General features: G+C 37.3%; 1 protein-coding gene across 4 annotated transcripts in view; it reads right to left on the bottom strand.

Moving 5' to 3' along the window:
* Positions 1-7,568: 7,568 nt before the first annotated feature.
* Positions 7,569-20,297, bottom strand: part of LOC134528569 (coactosin-like protein) — a 135,865-nt gene continuing 123,136 nt past the window's right edge. For all 4 annotated transcript variants that reach the window (XM_063362309.1, XM_063362310.1, XM_063362311.1 and 1 more), the window contains 4 exons: positions 15,657-15,739; positions 12,437-12,554; positions 10,449-10,571; positions 7,569-8,122 (listed from right to left, as the gene is read on the bottom strand). In XM_063362309.1, coding sequence (XP_063218379.1) covers positions 8,006-8,122; positions 10,449-10,571; positions 12,437-12,554; positions 15,657-15,739 — 441 coding nt within the window. In that variant the 3' untranslated portion in view covers positions 7,569-8,005. The remainder of the gene's footprint in view (positions 8,123-10,448; positions 10,572-12,436; positions 12,555-15,656; positions 15,740-20,297) is intronic.

The following is a 20,297-nucleotide window of genomic DNA, read 5'->3' as shown; positions in this document are numbered from 1 at the left end:
CATGTAGACAGGACTTCTGGTCTCTTAATTTGAAGGGTGGAAAAAAAAAAATCAAAGGGTCGTTGTCTATATTTGTTTAAATTATTTTTTTAAAAAATACAGAATATGTAATGAAAATTATTCTATTAAATCTGTAATGGCTCTTATGCACGTTACTAAGACGCCGTGTGCCATGCCAACTAATCCTTAAAATTTTTTATGACAAAACTGAAAATAATACATTTCCACAATAAATTTGAGAGAATACTACACTTCTCCGTAGAAGAAAGTGTGATACTCTATCAAATCAGCTTTTTGAAATGATGTTCGGTTTTCTACGCTCTCACAATTACCAAAAATTGCAATAAGGAAAATGTACATAAAACAGTTTTTTTTTGACTACCGTGTTTCATCACATAATGGTCGCACATTTTATACTGAACTCAAGTTTGGAAAGTACGTTTATTTAAAAAGTGGAGTTTAGTAAGCCAAACAATTTAAATTTATATGTCATGCAACAAAAACCTTTCTTCAACTTTAAATAGAAAAACAAAATCTGTGATCCAAATGCGAGCCTGAATTAACGCTTAACTATCGTCGAAGTATACACCACGAAAGAGTGCGGGCCATGAAATTTTGTTAACTCTGCACTCAACAGAGCAAGTACATTGCATGCAATCGACGAGATATCGATATTCGACTACGTGTGCGCACTCTATACGGGAAGCAACATAACCAAATATGAATGATGCTAACTAGCGCTGGCTACATTTATGTAAGCGTACATCGCGGCTACGCAGACGAACAGATAAAGATTATAACGTTTAAAACGTCTTTAAAAGAAAATTTACACATCAGATAACTTTGAATTTCTGTTAATTAAATAAGTGGTAATGTCCAAAAAAATAATAGATTTCTAATTTAAAATACAGTAAAACCTTTTTGTTGCGACCCCATTTATTGCGACCACCTCTGTATTACAACTCGATTTCGAGGAACCGTGAAAAATTGCCGAAAATCGGACAGAAAATAAGTTTCTTGTGGTGAGTAGCGTTTTACTGTGTTTCTCTTGCCGAGTGCTGTACTGCCGTAGGCAGCGCATTTCTAAAAATAGATACCACTTCCTGTCGACCGCTGTCAGCGCTTAACAACCCCCATTCCACGTCCCTTTGCAGGCAGGGTGCAGATAAAGGTTTTTGTGGCAACGTGTTTACTACCGCTGTCAGCGCTTAAGCCAGCCCCACACGACACCCAATTCCTTATGTGAATTCACATCACGCGAAATCGGCTATGCTAGCCGGCTGGTTGTTGTTTTCGTTCAAAATGTGGCGAAGGAACTTGTGTGGATCAGGTAGAAAACATTCTGCTATAAACGAAAGATATAAGAACAATGCTATCCTGAAATGCTGTGACATGTTTTTGGAGTAGATAATCACAGCGACAGACCGACAGGATGCGCTCCCGCCCTTGCCGTCAGCGACAGTAGCGGATCCAGAAGGGGGGCTAAGGGGCTCAAGCCCCCTCCAAAAGCATCTGGGTCCACTATTGTTTTAGTGTTTGCCTTGATAAAGCCTAGCCTCAGCTGGGTCAAGCCCCTCCCAAACCAAAATCCTGGATACGCCACTGGTCAGCGATGTTTATTTTGACAGCTCAAGCAATTATCTTTTCCATGACCCTTCACAGCGTAAAAAAAAAAAGAAAGAAAAAACACGTTCGAATGCAGATGGAAAAGTAACTATGCAGTAAAATAAATATATTTACGGCCCTGCTAAATTTTTCTATTCAATAAAATTCGAGGTATTAGTGATTTTTAGCAGAAACTGCTGTGAGACTAAAACAAATTCTATCATAATAACTTAAACTTATAAAGTATTTATTAACGGCGAAGGACAGTCGTATAAGCCCATAAAAACATGTATTTTACCGAGAATGGACTATACAACCTGGCTTTTGCCGCACGCGGTGTGGGAGGTGAGGAGGATGCTAACAGTTTCTCACGCAGAAGGTGTAATAGAACATGACAACTGAGACGGCTTTTGGTGCGATAGTGGAGCGCCGAGCTTGGCTAGACACTGCCGCGTGGATAGCCTAGAGGGGTGGTATCTATTTTTAGCCGTCTTTTGTATGCCTGCCTGCTTACAGTACAGCGCTCGCCAAGATAAACGTGAACACATAGCGCCTAACAAAGTGTAACAGACTTGTTTTTCAGCCGATTTTACTCAAATTTTCGACTTTCTCTGCTAAAATTTTTCACGGTTTCTAAAAAAAAACTTGTCGTATAAACGGAATGGACGCATCAGAAAGGGGTCGCATCGGCGGGATTCTACTGTATTAAAGCCGACACAAAAATACGCTGTGTGTTAAAATTAACAGATTTTAATGATCTTTCATTTTTTTTTTTTTAATTTTTTTCTGATTTTCACATTTTGGTCAAAATGTACAATTTTTTGACGGTTCCCAAGAATGTATTTGTAAAATCACTGCTTCGTTAAATCCGAGGTTTGTGACATCTGGGTTCTAGTGTATTTAACTACGGAAAGCAGAAAACATACATGTAAAGTTGTAAACTAACACATATTTTCTTTAGAGGTGGCATGTAGGGCGATGGACTTGTCATGAAGGTTGAAGTGGGTTTAAAGCAAAGCCGTCTAGCATTGTGAGTGACAGCATCCTGCTATTGTACGGCTGGTTAGCGAGTAGCGGTTTGGGTAGGGCGAGGGGGGGGGGGGGGGGGGGGGAAAGGTTTAAATGAACTGAAAATTTCGGAAAACATCTATTACGACCCTATTCCTGGGAACCGTGAGGGGTCGTTTCAGAGAGGTTTGACTGTACATCATTTTATAAGGAAAAAATTCCTACAGTGTTTGGAATCTAATAGCGGGACCAAAAACATCATGCAATGAAGTAGCTTGGCTTCTGGGTTGTAGCCGTGTCCTTGGCAAAAAATTCACCAACGTTTGGGTTGACATTGCAGTCGCCATCATCAGGGAGCAGTTACCTCTTGAGGTTCTTATCAGATTTTTTTTTTCCTAACCTAAATTAAAACTAAGTGTGTTTGGGAGGGGTCTGGATTAGGGACAGACTAAGTGCGTCTCAGGCCGAAGCCTATACGCTCTAATCATGCAGGGGTAGCCATGCGGGAGAGGGTGCATGCATCGTGTGCTAGGAGGGGCTGCAGCTGTGGGCCAATCAGAGCCTTCCTTTCTTCTGGTTGGCTGGGCTGTTTTGCCAATCAGGGGTGATTTGTCTGATGTTGGCTGTGGAGCTATGTTGAGGATTTCTAAAGAGTGGGTTCCATATTTTACTTAATTTGTAGCCATCTTCTCTATTAATTTTTTGCTGGGTGTTTTTTTTTATATTTCTTTTGATTCTCGAATGTATCTTTTCTGGTATTGTCAGATGTTGGATATGGTGTGGAATTGGTCAAAATCAATGCTGTCTCTGGTATCCAAGGAGTGTTCTGCTATAGCTGATCATTTTCATGTTTGTAGTCACTGATGTGTTCTTTAACTCTTGTAATTATTTGTCTGCCAGTTTGTCCTATATTTACCTTGCCACAGGAACATGGAATCTTGTATACACCGGCTAGGTTTTCGGAGGAGGTTATGTCTTTCACCGATGTTAGAGACCCCTCAATCTTGTTTATGGGTTTGAGAACTGTGTGAATATCTTATTGCTTACTAAGAATTCTTGCCACTTGGTCAGAAAATCCTTTGACATAAGGAATGAATGAAGGCTTTATTAGGATGATGATCTTTCTGTTGAGGTGGTTTCATGGCTTTCCTGATTTCTGACTTAGAATAACCATTCGCTTGAAGATCACTTTTAAGATGTTTCATTTCTTCCCCGATATTGTCTTCTTCACAAATGGCACGAGCTCTGTTTACCAAAGTTGAGATGACTGTTCTTTTCTGTGATGGAAGGTGGTGTGAACTTGCATGTAGATACCTGTCTGTGTGGGTTGGCTCTCTGTAAACACGGTGGCCGATGTGATTATCATTTTCTCTTGTGACCAAGATATCCAGAAAAGGTAATCTCCCTTCTATTTCCACCTCCATGGTGAATTGTATGTTCGGATGGATGCTGTTCAGGTGTTTAATAGCAGCTTTTCTTTTCCATGGCTCCAAATAACAAAGGTGTCAACATACCTGTACCAGCACTTGGGTTTCAGCTGGCTGGTACTTATTGCATTCTCCTCAAATTCGGCCATAAAAATGTTAGCTAATAGGGTAGAGAGGTGAGCCCATGGCAGTGCCTTACTGTTGCTTGTAGATCTGCCCCTTGAACGAGAAGGTCTAAGAAACAGGGTTCTGTGAGCTTCACTGTGTCTCTGCCCAGATTGTCTTCTCCCAGGTGTGTGAGGAGAATTTGAATGGCTTCTGGGACAGGCACTTTAGTGAACAGTGAAACCACATCAAAGCTGACCAGGAGATCTTGTTTGTTGAAGAGAAAGTTGTTTCAGAATATAAATGAAATGTGCTGAATTTCCGACATGAGAAGCTGGAGTGGGTAACAAAGGTTGGATTAATCCATTCAAGTATCTGGCTAGTGCACATTGGTAGGAGAGCCAATTGCACTCACTATTGGGCGAAGAGGAATATCCTTCTTATGTATCTTCAAAAGCCCATAGAATGTCGGGGTTCTGGCATCTTTGACAATCAGATGTTTCTTACAGTTTTCTTCTAAGCTTGATTCGGTAACCAGTTTCTTTTTGGTTGATTCTATTTGTTTTAGAAGATTTTTCTTGACTGCTGCATATGTAGGTTCGGCAAGAAGTTTATGGATCTTGGCTTCATAATCTGAAGTATTCATGACCAGTCGCATTTCCTTTGTCTGCCTTTAGACTCACGACATCTTTGTCACTGCGAATATTTTTTTTAATAGAGACTTATACGGTTTTGATCCTCATTAAGACAACAATAAATGCAAAAATTATCAACACACAACTTTAGATGCATTTTATTTTAATTTCTAACTTCTTATTCTAAATGAATTTGAAGTGATAGTTTTTTTTGTTTTAAAAACACTCCTACCACTTTTACCAACCTTAGGGTTTTAATCACGCAAACCGGTAAAATTTATTGTAACAAAGATTATTTTTTAGGCTTAATATATTTCAGCGATATAATTATTAATCTTAAAACCCTACAGTTTTCACCCTTTAAAGGTTGCATTTCTCAAAATGGAAAAAAAATTTATGCCTTAATAAATTCAAAGTAAAATTTATTATTTATTTATCTTAAAACCATATTCACCCCTTAGGGCTGGAATTTCACAAAAAGGTCAAATTGTGGTTGGTAGTTTTCTTATGTTTACTATTGGTACCAAAAAAAGTATTATGCTTTATTTTATTTGGAGTAATATTTATTAATCTCAAAACCTTACTCAACTGGTTTACCCCTTAATTTCACAAATTATTAAAATAGTATTTATTAGTTTTTGAATGTTTAATATTGGTACCCAATATAATTTATTTTGTTTAATTAAATTCAGAGATATAATTATTAATCATAATAAAATACTTCCCCTTTCACCCCTTAGCGATTGAATTTCGCAAAACATAAAAATAGTGTGTATTTGTATGTTTATTATCAGTACCCAATATAATTTATTATGCTTAATTTGTGAGATATGATTCATCTTTAAAACATACTCATTTTCACATGTTTTTTTATGTTAAATATTGGTACTGAATAATATCTTTCCTTTAGCTTGATTAGTTACAGAGATAAAAATAATCAGCTTAAAACCATATTTACTCTTTTTCACCCCTTAGGTGTGGAATTCTGTAATTATATATAGTCTAGTTTTTTTTTTTTTTTTAAATAAAATTTTTTTATCAAATTCAGTCAAGTAGTTTTCGATTGATGCCTCAACAGACAAAAATTTTAAAAACTATATTTTTGAGTTCTCAATAATATTATACACATTTGCCTTGAACAGTTTTAAAACTAGTATAGATTACGAGACATTCTTCTAACAAATTTACATTATAGTTTCAAATAGGCAGTACAAATTTTCTGAATACATAATTTTGGGCTTAACGTTAAACTGTATCTAGATAGCTGTTCAAATAAATTTTTGACAGCATGGTATGGTTAATCTTATTATGGGTTGTGCATAATTTAACTGAACAGAACTTCGATAATTTTAATGTTCAGATGTTCTTGTATCCATAGTAGTTAGGTTACATATATTTTTGAAGGAATCCCTAGTAACAAGACTAATTTTGTTTTATAAATTGTTTACCTCAAATATTTTAGTATATTTAATGTGTGCTGTATTAAAATACATACAGTCAAACCTCATTAATACGAATCCGCTTAGTACGAAATTCTCGTTTATGCGAAGTACTTTCACAGTTCCGGAAAATAAAGTATGATTTCCTATGTTATTCAGTACTTTTAATACGAAATACAGTTAATATGAATTACGAAGTTGTTTTGATCCCTCAAGTAGCTGTTAACGTGTATAAGTAAACGGTTAATACGAATTTCACCACCAGTCTAAAGTAAATCGTCTTCATAACCGTCATGTAAACAAACGTTGCTCCAAAGATACATGTATGTATCCTAAAGCGCAAAATGGTCGAAAAACAAGATGAAAAGTTCAACTCTAGTGGCGATGTTAGTAACTAAACTAGAAAAGATGCCATGTTGTAAACGGAAAACGAAAAGGAAAGAACTCTATACCGTATTAATAATAGTCGTCGGAAGTGTACATACGTAGAAGTTTAAACAATCTATGGAAAAAAGTTCTGATATTTTCAATTGTTCACGCACGTGTATCTTTACCTCAATTTTGAGTGTTAGTTGTTTTGTAATATGACTGCGAAACGTAAACGCAACGAACTTACATTGCAAGTTACAGAATGAATTGGCTTTTGCAAGTTCGTGCAGATTATCAACAAGTAAAAGAATGCGAGGCCCAAAACATCAAGAAATGGAAGTTACCTTGTTGCAGTGGTTTTAAGAAATGAGTGCAGCAAACTTGCCAATTTCTGGACCTATGATTCATTCAGAAGAAGGCAGACTACCTAGCTTTGAGGTTAGGAATTTCAGACGAAGTTCAGCAATGGTTGGCTACAACGGTTAAAGGATCGCAACAATCTTGTTGGCAAAACTATGTGTAGGGAGTCGGCAACAGTAGATAGGACCAAAGTTAAATGTGGTAAACAATGCCTATAAGAAAAAGATAGTGCAAACCAGAATTGATGCTTTTTTTAAACCAAATATTTGAATATAAAATGTGTCATGAATGCAAGTTTATTGAAGTTTGTATTATGATTTATTCTGTAAGTGTTGCATTGTGTTTGTTTTCTTCAGTGTTTACATATTGTCATGCATGTAGTGAAGCCAGCTTATACTACCAACGGTGTGTATAATTTCCTTTATAATTGTAAATATAGGCATTTAAAGTTCAATCAATTTTTTTTTGTCATGATATCCCAATAGTTTGTTTAATACAAACCCTCGTTATTAAAAAGTGCTAAAATTATGGTCCCTTCAGGTTTGTAATAATGAGGTTTGACTGTAGTATGTTTTAAATTCATAAGGAAAAGGATGACTAACAGATGTAAATATTCACAGTAATTTCTATAAGCATTTATTTTTCAAACAATGTAATTAAATATATACACAACATGCTGACCTGCAAATTATATACTATTTAACAAAAAAGATTTAGCTCTAACTTTTAAAAACTCCTACTGGTTGTTCACTCAAACTGCCGTTCAACGTGATTATAGATTTTTTTTTAATGTACAGTGATTATAATAAGTTATAAATTTTTGAAATTCTTTACAATACGCTTGTTTAGTTTAAAAAAAGGGGGGCACATGTGATATACGTATTTGCTACAACTCATGTCTGCAATTTAGGTACCTCCTGCTGGATAATCATTGTCCAAACTCAGCCTCGCAACACTTCAGAGACAGACTACAACCTCGCGGGGGGTGGGGGGGTGGTTCGGTGCGTCGCGCCCACGGCTCGGTCTCTGTGCCGTGCGGGAGGGGGAGGGGGCACGGCTACAGGTCGCGCATCCCCGTGCCGTAGTTGGCTCCCCCCGCACGCACCAGCTGCTCACGGAAGTACTCCAGGTTGAACTCGTTCAGGTTCTCCAGTTGGATCTCCACGGAGAAGTTCTGGAATGAGACACGCCCCGTTAACAATACAATTACAAACTCTGGAATGAGACACACCCTATTAACCATACAATTATAAATTCTGGAATGTGACACACACTATTAACAATACAATTATAATTTCTGGAATGTGACACACACTATTAACCATACAATTATAAATTCAACTAATACAAAAAGTTTTGTTTTTGATTGTAAAAGGGTAGAAAGAAACACTACAGGTTGACTCCGTAGTGATGGAGATGCCAGATCTCTCCAAAGAAATATTTCAATGACTGACAGTCTGAAAAGCAGGGTCACATTTAGTGAGGCAGTCAGAACAAATTGCACTGTGTCCAGTTGATTTGGCCCTGTGATGCGAAAAAATTTGCTTGCATAGTGAAAACTGCTTTTTTTTTTTTGCTTTTTACAAAGGTTCTCGCACATTATCTACTAGTTTTGGCATTCCCATTACCATAATGGGAATACTATCACAATTTTATTTTCTCATTCTCTAAAATTAAATCTAAACATTTTAGTAGACATCTACAAGAATGCAACCAAACATTTCATACGTAATTTAATTTTTCTAAATTTTACACAGTTATTATAAGTCTCATCACTTTATTTTTCTTTTGAAATTTTAATAATTTAACAAAAATTTACACCTAATTATTGCAGCAGACCTAACGTAACTACCCTTTCACTTCAGTATTATTTGTCTAATTTCTTAGAGCCACTACACTACACATTTACTATTTTTACCTATGTTTTTTTAAAAGATGTGGGGAAATATTTTGTTTAGTGGATTCTAATTTTTATTCTTACCATTTGAATTCAATATTCATATTCTAGAATAATTTGGTATTCACATTCGATTTGAGCTAATAAACTGATATTCACACAATAAGAGAGAGGAGGCCTCCAGGATTTAGGTTTCTCTCGCCGGCCCTGCTCAGAGTGCTTCTACGCTACCCATCTACCCATTCTGTCTACCCTCCATCTCTTCTTGTCGCCTCTCGTAATGTCTAATGACCTTATGTCCACACGACGTTAAGCCCCTCACTTGTTTGGTCACATGGTGGGACAAGATACAGTCAGTCTTATAGTAAACCTCTTTATAAGAAACTTTCTTCTTCACGTTGAGATGCAACCTCCTTCATAACCAAGGTACAGAAAGAACAATTAATATACTTTACTTTAACACTGACAAAAATTATTAATATTTCATCAATTAAGTTTATGTCTCAAAAAAAAAAATACTCCTTTAAATGATTTACACTAAAAAAAATAGGAATTAAGAATATTCACATTCAAATTTTCACAAAAAAAATTAATAGCAGAAATAGAACCATGCAAAACTATGCCACAAACACTAAAGACTACCGACTAAGTAATGGGAAGAAGAACGAGAAAAATACAAGATCAGTTCTCAATTTCTTTGATAAAATTATATTTTTCACAGCATATTATGAACTGAACAGCCGACAATTCAACGGCCGCCATGAGTTTGGCGTATGTTTAGTATTGACAGAATACTTCTATTGAAGGCAAGATGGCATTTTACTTTGTTGGCCCGTCGCAGGCTGGAAGCAGTTGAGGACTAGTATTAATTTTTTTACTCAATTCTAACTCAATTGATATAAAAAATGCACTGCTAATTTTGTGACACAAAGTAAAAAATTTTCACGTCTTGTGAAGATGCAATAAACTTGCTACCACTTTATCGTTCTACCCCTATATAAAGAACTCATTTATAACGCACAAAATTCAGTTCCTTCAGTTTTGTTGTTTCAAGGTGTTTCTGTAACATGCCAAAGACGGCGCTAGTAAACTAGGAAGAAACTACGTTATCTGGAGAATGCAGAGTCGGAGGCCAAGGAAACAGATTTAAAACAAGTGGCGAAGGAAGGCTTTTGGGAGACAGTTAACGCCATCTAACGATTTTACTTACAATTCGGGCACTTCGTTTCTGATAGTTTGAGTCGTCCAAAAATTTGAACGAGCCTTAACGGAGCTGTAATACAAAACCAGCAATTTTTTTTTTTAATGCTTATTCGTTAATATCTCACGAGGAACTGTGGGTAACTTCCATCGTCTAAATTGTAACAACGTAGAAGACTCATTCTTTTGAAAGCTGAAATTTTAAAACGTTTCATCATTAGTGGATGGCAAAAAAAAAATTTACAAGACTTCAGTTAAGATACTTGGGGGAATTTAGCATGCTGTCTCAGCTCAGCTGATCGGTAACGCTGAAGCCTCGGAGAGCGCGCAGGAGAACCCGACGGCCCGAGGGACACGGCACGGCACGGCACGGCACGGCGTGCTAGGAAGGTGCTGTGCTCACGGCGATCACGTCCTTGATGACGGCCTTGTCCGTGCTCATCTTGGCTCGCTTGATGACGCCCACCGCCGGCCCCACCCACGTCAGGAACAGGAACTTCTGTCGCTTGCTCATCTCGTCCCCCATCTGCACACACCACACGTGCGTCTCACGTCTCACGCCGTCCCGCTCGGCTCGCAAGCTTCCCGCTCGGAGTCTGCGAGTAGTACAGTCGTTTATACATACCCACCAACAGTCCAGCACTTTCCATTAGAGACTTCAAATCTATTTTTTTTTATTATTCATTACTAGAGACCGGAAAAATTCGCGCTTTGGATGACCTCCAGGATAGACTCCACAACCCCCTACAAACTCAGGCAAATGCCACCTGCTCATTGGCTACTGACTCGTGACACCTGTCAACTGGGACGCTTGCGATTCGATACTCTTTTGGTTGAAGGTTTTTAAATGGTTCAAAGTCCTTCAGAGAAGGAGTCAATCACAGAAGCAATATAATGGTACAGTTGTTTGGATTCTAGCATATCGTGAAATGAACCTGCAAATTTTTCCGGTCTCTATTCATTACTAATACACACAGCAAGTGGGACGCATTCCCAATAAAATTTAAATGAAAAGAGTTTTTTTTGTAACATGTATGGAGCTAATAAAGATTTATTGAAAAAATTTGGATTTGTTTGCTGCTACATTTTACAATCATCTTTATTATAAACAATAAATAATTAGTGATCATGATTTAAAATATTAAATATGGGTTCTCTTTTTTTTTATTTACATAATCAGTTGATCAACAAATGGATTTTCAAATAATATAAAATAATTTTTTAAGAAAATCCATTGACAGATTTTTTTTTTTCCATTTTACATAAATATCACAAATTTATGTATACACATACACACCCCGATGTGCAACTCACTGACTGACTCATCTATACACATTTTAACTCACTTTCAGATGAGCTAGAAACTAAACCCGTAACCAACTGAAAAATTACGAAAATTTAAAATTTTTATTTTCTAAACCTCCAATAAAGATTAAAAACTATTTAAAACCAACCAAACCAGGCCACTGAAGTATTGTTATAAAAGAATCAGCATGAAAACACTGGAAGTTTGGCACACTAAAATGTTAAAACAATTCACATCCCACTGCATGTTTCACGTGCATTTAACCTTAAGATGCTTTAAGATGTGTTCGAAAATTCATGCTATGGTTGTTAAAAAATAATGTATATAAGCTTAAGGCAAACACTGTAAAATTCACATTGTTAGTAGTCTATGGTCATGCATTATTTAAAAAATAATAAAAATTATGTTTTTCAGTTGTAATGAACTAAGGTTATTATTCTGTAAATGCAGTATTGTAATATTCAAATAATTATATTACTTGCACTTAAAACGAATGGTAATTTAGTTTGGGTAAGTTTAAAACTATGTAAAACATTTTGACAGTTTGTTAGGATAGTTAACTACATTTAAAATACTCTAAAAACATTTTTTAACCAGTTCTTAGGTTAGGTTTTGTGGGCTAATCAAAGAACTATAGTTGTAAATATACAATTTTCAGATTTTTTTTTCTTCCATGGACTAGGAAAATTACTTTTGCACCAGAATTCTCAAAACTGGTTAGGGTCCTAGCACTAATTTTGTCATTCAATTGGTCCATTGAGACTAAAATTGTGATTCCAAGCATGTTAGTTAGAACTTCAAGGTTGGAAACCACAAAAATTTATTGTTGATTTAATTATTCATATGAATTCTTTTGTGCCCAAATACAGCCCCTTGTGTTAAACACTAGTGACAATTTTAAATTTAGTTTGCCTCTATTTTAAGTCATTTGGCTTTTGAATTTCTTGCCAAAAATATATATTTTGAGCAAAAGTGAAATGTGGCATGTCTGCCAACTTCTGGATGAACCACGCACTCAGTCGGCAGGCTGTGACTATCGAACGATCACAGGAACGTCAGCAGGGAAACACAGACAGTCGGCCCACCTGGATGCGGATGTAGCCGAACGCTCGGTCGTCGTCCTTGAACTGCTCTCGGAACTCCTCGAAGCCGACTCCTTTGGCCGACACGACTATGTGCGTGCCTTCGAACTTGAACACGGCCCTGGAACATGGAGACAGCAGTTCTCATCACGTCACGGCGATCACAGCTGCTGGTTTAGTCCATGGCCCCCACATTGGCTTACGGGCCCTGTACAGTCACGTGCTACATTATAATTAGAGACCCGGAAAATTCGAGGGTTCATTTCGTGTTATGCTAAAATTCAAATAATTATACCTTAGTGCTGCTTCTGTCATTGGCCCACTGTTAATCTGGAGGACTGAGGGCCAATTAGAGACCCTCACTCATAGAAGTGTCGAATCACAGACCACCCAGTCGAGACGACTCAAGTCAGCAGCCAATGGACAGTTGGCATTTGCCCGAGTGTGTAGAGGATATTGGAGTCTATCCTGGAGGTCATTGAACCCGCGAATTTTCCGGGTCTCTAATTATAATTGCATGGTTATTTCTTACCTACACTCTTTTAACAATGTTATTTAACCTGGAAATACAGGGTATGATTATGGTTACTATTTTATAAGTCCAAACTAAACTTTATTTATAAAATATTCAATAAGTTTTTTTTCTAGTTTGTAAAAAATTATAATGGTTAAACATTTGAAAATAAATAGAACCGGGCCCTGGACCCAGGGGTCCACCCAGTCCCCACACTTGTGGGGGCCGAGGTTCAGTCAGCTCTTGTAGCTTTATTTATACGCAGTTATAATTACGACTTGGGTTAACCGTGTTTCCTACCAGCTCACTTCTTTACCAATTAGGGCCACTGATTGAAGAGACAAGAATTTATGGGTTTTATTTTTGGTCCAATTTCATTTTTTTTTTAAAAGATTTCGGTGTTATTGTTTCAATTTTTGTGAAAGCTGTTTTATAATATTTACTCCACCAAAATGGTGGTAAAATTAATATGCTGCATTTTTATGATAAAATAATGTATAATAAATTTGTCCCAAACAGATAGAACAATAAAAATAAATTACAGAGCATTTATGGTTAAAAGTGATTCAATACAAGATCTTACACAACAAAACAAAATAAATTAATTTTTCAGATCAATGTACTTTATTAAAATTTTTTGTTCAGAAATTATATTCCTTTAATTAACATTAAAAGATTACTTTTTTTATAATTTGAATTAGGTTTTGGATAAATGCTACTTAATTGCATGATATAACTTGTTTTTTGGTGTTGTATGGTGTATTAACTGGCATTTAGGTGTTATGCGTAGGGACCGGAAAAATTTGTGGGTTCAATGACCTATAGGATGAACTCCATAGTTCTACGTACACTCGGTCAAATGCCACCCACTCATTGGCTGCTGTCTTGTGAGACGCCCCAACGTAGTGGCCTGTGATTCGATAAAGCTTTGGTCGGGTGTTTCTCATTGGCCCAGAGTCATCGAGGTGAGTTGTGAGCCAATAGCAGAGGCAGCACTGAGGTATAACTATTTGTATTTTAGCCTATCGCGAGATGAATTCGCGAATTTTTCCGGTCTCTAGTTATGCTGTGTTCTGACATTATTATCAGTGTTATTTCGGTGTAATCCCAATTAACCATGTAACCTTGTCCCTACTGATTTAGTAAGTATTGTCTCAGAATAAACTTTAGCTTTACGTACTGTACTTCTTTAACTACAATCTTTGAAAATGAGCTGTTTTATTATGTAATTAGGTTTTGTTCGTTTCAAGTGTTGTAAATGGAAATTACTGAACAATCCAACAATTAAGTATATATTAATATTTTCTAGTTGCAAATTATTAAATGAGTACCATATGCACATGTTTTTATATTCTGGAACTATTTTTAGCAAACTGCAATAAATACTCTAAAATAAGATTTTATCCATCCTATGTTCAAGAAAACATTTTTTTTACTTGGCATCGACTGTCATTACCCTGTATCGTAACACCCGCTCAGTTGTTTCAGGGCAATGTGTGTCAAGCTTCAAAGCTCCCAATCAGCCTGCCACCTGGCCATACATGGTGCAGGTTGTTAAACCTGCTGGTGTTAGTCATCCCGACTGCTCCAACCTACTTACTGCAGCCTTGAGCCGGTAGCGCCTCGCTCACGTAACCAGTCTCTACCATTATCGGAGCTTGAGGTTTCGCACGCCCAGAACGCAGTGCAAATATGTGTCATTTACCTTGCAACGGCTCTGTATATTTTCTTTCAAAGCTGATTTCTTGAATGCCGTACCGAAAATGCTAATTCTAATACGTATGTTCTCCAGGAAATCTATATACTGATGTTATAGTGAGTGGAAGTTTGTAATAACAGTGTTTCCACATTCTGCAGTCAGAGAAAAATCAGGAATAGTCAAGGAATTTACTTGAAATTCTGGAAACATCACGGTAATTCCTAAGTTATAATAATTTGAAGGGTAAATGTATTCTTCAGTCTGCATTCAACCAAACTATGAGAAGAATTTTCCCCCAGATGGGGTTTTAGTGCATAATCAAATACACTATAAAATGGCGTATGTGAGGCTCTGTTTGAGTCGAAGAAAGTGGAGCGAGAATTACATCAGCTGTTGGGATGGCAGAGGCTGCATTTTCTTCACTTTTTTATTTTCAGATAAACTGCAAAATAGATCAATTAGGTATTTCAAAAAATTAGAAATCTTATTACAGATTTGTGTGGACACCCTGAATAAGTAACGCTAAAACTGATATATAAAGATTCATTGTTTCAGAGACATAGACTATGTTTTATTTTTAAAAAAATATTAAAATTAAAAAATAATATAATTTCCCGTAAGGTAAAGCAATATTTTTAACTGAAAATATGAAAATAGATCAAATCAACTTCTTTTTTTAGCTTACCCTAATTAAACTGTTATAGATATTATGTATCTATCTAGCAGTGCAAAGCTGATAACCAGTTATAATTTCCCGTAAAAATATACGCAATGTCTCACTTTCTTATTGCTAGTTTCTATGAATCTATTGTTCAGTTCACAGTTGCTTTGGAACAGTACAATTATTTCCTAGAGTTTGGACATTAAAGAATCGTGACATTCTGTATAAACATTTCAACATTGACAAAATAAATTCAGCTCACTCTACTTTTTGAATGCCCAGGAGTAGAAGCAATGTAGAAATCTGCACATTTGTCAATTTCAGTAGTTGAGGCAAGGTATGTACTCACCATTCGGTTTCAGAGTTGTCTGCACGTACTTCTTCGTACGCCTCGCGAATCAGGTCCTTATCTATGTTTGTTGCCATGGCCGCCTGCACAAAAAAAAAGAACACTCTTCAGCATTTACATTAGTTGCATCCAAGGTGAATACCGATTGCTATTCTCACAGAACACTGCTCACATTTCATTATATTTTTAATAAAAACTGACATCAGGACAAAATACTATTAAACAGTTCATTTTTAATACATTGTATGTTTGGCTGCAGTTTATTTTGACACATTTCTAACTGCAATCCAAAATGCATTAATTATTTACTCGTATTTTATTTTGCACTAGAAATGGAGGATGTAGCTCAATCCACATCAGTAGGCCTACCAGAAAATCTGTAAAAGGATTTTGTATGTTCATTACAAGCGTTGAATTAAAAATCCATGTAAATAAAAATGTAAATTTTTGTTCGTTTGAAACCTTAAATCTTCTTCATCGATTGTTTTGAAAATTTGACAACGTTGCATTCGAATACACACGCACTTTTATATACCCATGCACACCTGTGACAGGTAATAAGATAAATCAAAATATAGATAGGAAAAAACATATTTTAAATATTTTAATTGCTATAGTGTTACATACATAGAGATATATATATGGAAATAGAGATAGAGATATACAGAGATAGAGAATTAGAGAGATTCTTGTAGGTGTATACCTACTTCAAACCTATTACAGAAACATTTTGAGGCATTGCAATGCACGCAGGCATTAGCTAGTGTAAAACATACAAGAATGATGGAAGAACTTTCTCCACATTGCCTACATGTTTATCATTTTTTTTATTTTTTCCCCACTTTGGAAGGGGGATAACTGCCCTCCTAGGAACCCTGGCAACCGCTCCCCCCTTCCCACAACTATATAGCTGGTCATATCTATGTTCATGTACTATGAGTATTAAAGACCCTGCAAGAATATTTCATTTTAAATTTCTAAATAAAAAATAAAATGTCACTAAATGAAGTCCACAGCTGAATCGGTGTTATAGAAGCACCAACATTATGAAAACACTCCCCCCCCCCCCCCTCCCCAAAATAAAACCCTGCATTTTTTTTCTGTGCGCGCCTTTCTTCCTTAGTCAATTAATTAACTAACTTTTGAAGTGTTAAATGCAGAGAAACTATCCATTATATTAAATGATGTACTTCTTAAAGGAACTACTGTTAAGAGTACGTGAAGGCTTTAGAAAAAAAAGTGGGAGGGGCAGTTGGAACCTGCCCTAACAAAGCCGCCAGTGGGAACAAGTGAAACGCAACTGGGAATGTGTGCATTAAGCGCAAGATATCCAAGAGCCTAGTGAAAAGTTGAATTCATTCTGGAACCACCACAAATACTAGACCAGGTTCTTAATTCTGCGTTACAACTATGAAACTCCCGAGCACTTAAAAAATTGGTTGTCTGTAAAGTCGGTTTACTGACGATAGTTTAACGTAATTACGTCATAACAAAACATTGATGAAATGATTGCATACTTTTATGAATAAAATTGAATCATTTTTATTGAATTATCACTATTTTGTATGGATACAAAGAAGGAGTGAAATAAATCTACAATTTAATTGAAAAATTTACTTTTGTTTGCTATTTAACTTCTTCCAATCTGTGTTATTCTGTTAAGGATAGCACGATGATAGGAAAAGTAGGAAACAAATGGGAGTGTTTCAAGTTTAATGTGCCTCGAAGAAGTCAAATGGATGGTTGTTCCAATCGAGTGGAAGAGAGATAGATGCGGCGCAAGCGTACAATGAGCGTAACGGGACACGGCGTAACGGGACAATGTGCGTTACGGGACACTTTTTCGTGCGTGCAGCCGGCGTTCATCGATTTATTAGACGTTGTCACGTCAAAATTCAAGTTCGGTAAATCAAAATATTAACCACCTTGCCCTCATTCTAGGGTTGTGTCGTGACGGCCGAAGCTTTCAGTTATAATGTGTCTACAGTAAAATGAAATGGTAAACAGTTTTAAGTTGTAATTATAAATTTTTTGGTGATATGTACGCAGAATTTCATTTTGAGGGGGAAAAAGGGTGGGGGGGGGGGAGGGGGGATATAACCACTTTGCCCATTGTTTGCTTTCAAATAATTTTTTTTTTTTTTGGTGGGAACGTATGAAGGATTTTGGGTGGGCACTGGTGCTGTCGTATGTTCGGCGCGTTATGTAAAATGGCAAGAACAGTTTTCCATGTTATATTTAATCGCGTGTGTAAAAAGGCCATGTTCGCAATACGTGACACTTTTTTTTTTGACGTGACAACGTCTAATAAATCGATGAACGCCGGCTGCACGCACGAAAAAGGATGACTCATTGTACCGTTACGCACATTGTCCCGTTCCGCTCATTGTACGCTTGCGCCGCATCTATCTCTTCCACTCGATTGGAACAACCATCGATTTGACTTTTTCGAGGCACACTAAACTTTAAACACTCCCATTAGTTTCCTACTTTTCCTATCATCGTCCTATTCTTAACAGAATAACACAGATTGGATGAAGTTAAATAGCAAACATGTATAAAAGTTATAGTTAGAATAAGCTCTTCGTTAACGTAATAAACATATTTGAATTAATGAGTGCAGATAAAAGTAAATTTATCAATTAAATTGTAGATTTCATTTCACTCCTTCTTTGTATCCATACAAAATAGTGATAATTCAATAAAAATTATTCAATTTTATTCATAAAAGTATGCAATCATTTCATCAATGTTTTGTTATGACGTTGTCACGTTAAACTATCGTCCGTAAACCGACTTTACAGACAACCAATTTTTTTTTTATAGTGGCTTACAGCATGAAGCCCACGGCCATAATTCAGAGTGTCTAGAAAGTTAGAGGGATAAACTACGAGAGGATTATAGAAAACAAAAACATAAAACACATTTAATACGTTATGTCTTCTTGGTAGAGGCCCTTCTACCTAGTGGAGCATAGGGCAAGGAGTTGGGGAGGGCCTGTCTCCAAGGAGTTGACAGGAGCATCCCAAGGGCTAAAGATTGATATCATTGGACATGAAGTAATTGATGATTGGCTTAGAGACCTGCAAAATTCGCGGTTTCGATGGCCTTCAGGATAGATAGCACATACCCCTGTACACTCGGGCAAATAACGCAAGTTCACTGGCTGCCGGCTTGTAAGTCGTCTCAGCTGGTTCAGTCTGTGATTCGATCCTTCTTTGGTTGAGGGTTTATAACTGGTTGAGATTCGTCCAGATGAACAGTAAGCCAATAGCAAAATTTACTAAGAGGTGAATATGTGTTTGAATTCTAGCCTATCACCGAACGAATCCGCGAATTTCGCAGGTCTCTAATGATCGCCATACACGCAGCGTTTGTAGAGGTGTATGCCATATTGAGGTATGATAGTGGGGACGGTAATTCCAGTTCTTGAAAAGTACGGTATGGGCGACACACTTGTGCCTTTGAATATATATATATATACTGTATAGAAGTCGCGAGTGGATAGGATTTACTCTACGTTTTTCAGAAGCGTATGATGAGCAGCTTGGGAACTTCACCGCTGCAGTGCGCTGCCGTAACGCCCTGTATCGTCTTAAGTTGTTATTTACACGTTACAGTGCAGCATTGTCGCCCGCTGTCATTCCCCGCACCCCCCTCCTATCATTCACTGCAGCTCAAGGTCGTTCAACGGGAGGGGGAAGGGGTGTTTGAAGAGTTCGACACTTGTCCGCTAGGGACCACCACAAGTCGATGCCCTAGAGATGGTGGCGATTGCGGCGGTGAATTAACCAACTACCTCAAACTGTATTAGAAATTTTAACCTGGGCTGGCGACTTCTATACAGTATATATATATTCAAAGCTTGTGCGGAGCTCTCGCGACTCCAGCGACCCGGGGCGCATGGAGTCGTGGAGTCTGTCCAGCCCTCCAGCCCTCCAGCAGCGGTGTCGCTGTGTCGCAGCGAGGCCTGGACAGCCCTGCGGAGGGCGCGCCCTGAAATAACCGTGACAGGTCGTGACCGATGGAGGAGGGGAGGCAGACAGAAGGGAACAAGGGGCCCTGAGGCTGCCAGACGCACACACACACCTCCAGCACCATGGGCGTCGCAACCGGGGGGGACACGTCCCCCCCCCCCCAATAATAAAAGTCTTCAATTTCGTCCCCTCCAATAATATATTGAGTTTTGTAGTTTCGTAGTTTCTCCTGATGTTTAAATTAATGATTTTGTGTGGATATAGCACCAGCAGATATGTTAACTGTGTTTTTACAAATTTGTTCTCTGAAAATATTTTTTTATAAAAAATAAATTATATATTGCAACCAACTATAATTAGAATATTTAGGAAATAAAAATGCCTAAAAACCACCTTTTTGCACATTCAACCCCCAAATTTTCCCGGGGGACGACCCCAGGACCCCCCGCTTTTTTCTCTCCAGGGGATGGATATTCCTCAAACAACTAAATCAATTGAAGTCCTCCCCCCCCCCCCCCCAAAAAAAATATATCCTTGCGACGCCCATGCCAACACCACCAGTCACCATCCGTGAATGAGTCGGCGCGTGGAACTCTGGTTTTTCAATGCGCCATTCACAAAACCCTCGTCATTCGCTTCCACGTGCTTCGTGTTTTTGACGTGA

This window comes from Bacillus rossius, chromosome 1, assembly GCF_032445375.1.
Source record: "Bacillus rossius redtenbacheri isolate Brsri chromosome 1, Brsri_v3, whole genome shotgun sequence".
NCBI lineage: Eukaryota > Metazoa > Arthropoda > Insecta > Phasmatodea > Bacillidae > Bacillus > Bacillus rossius.
Note: the sequence above shows the minus strand (reverse complement) of the source record. Positions and strands in the feature narration are given on the sequence as shown.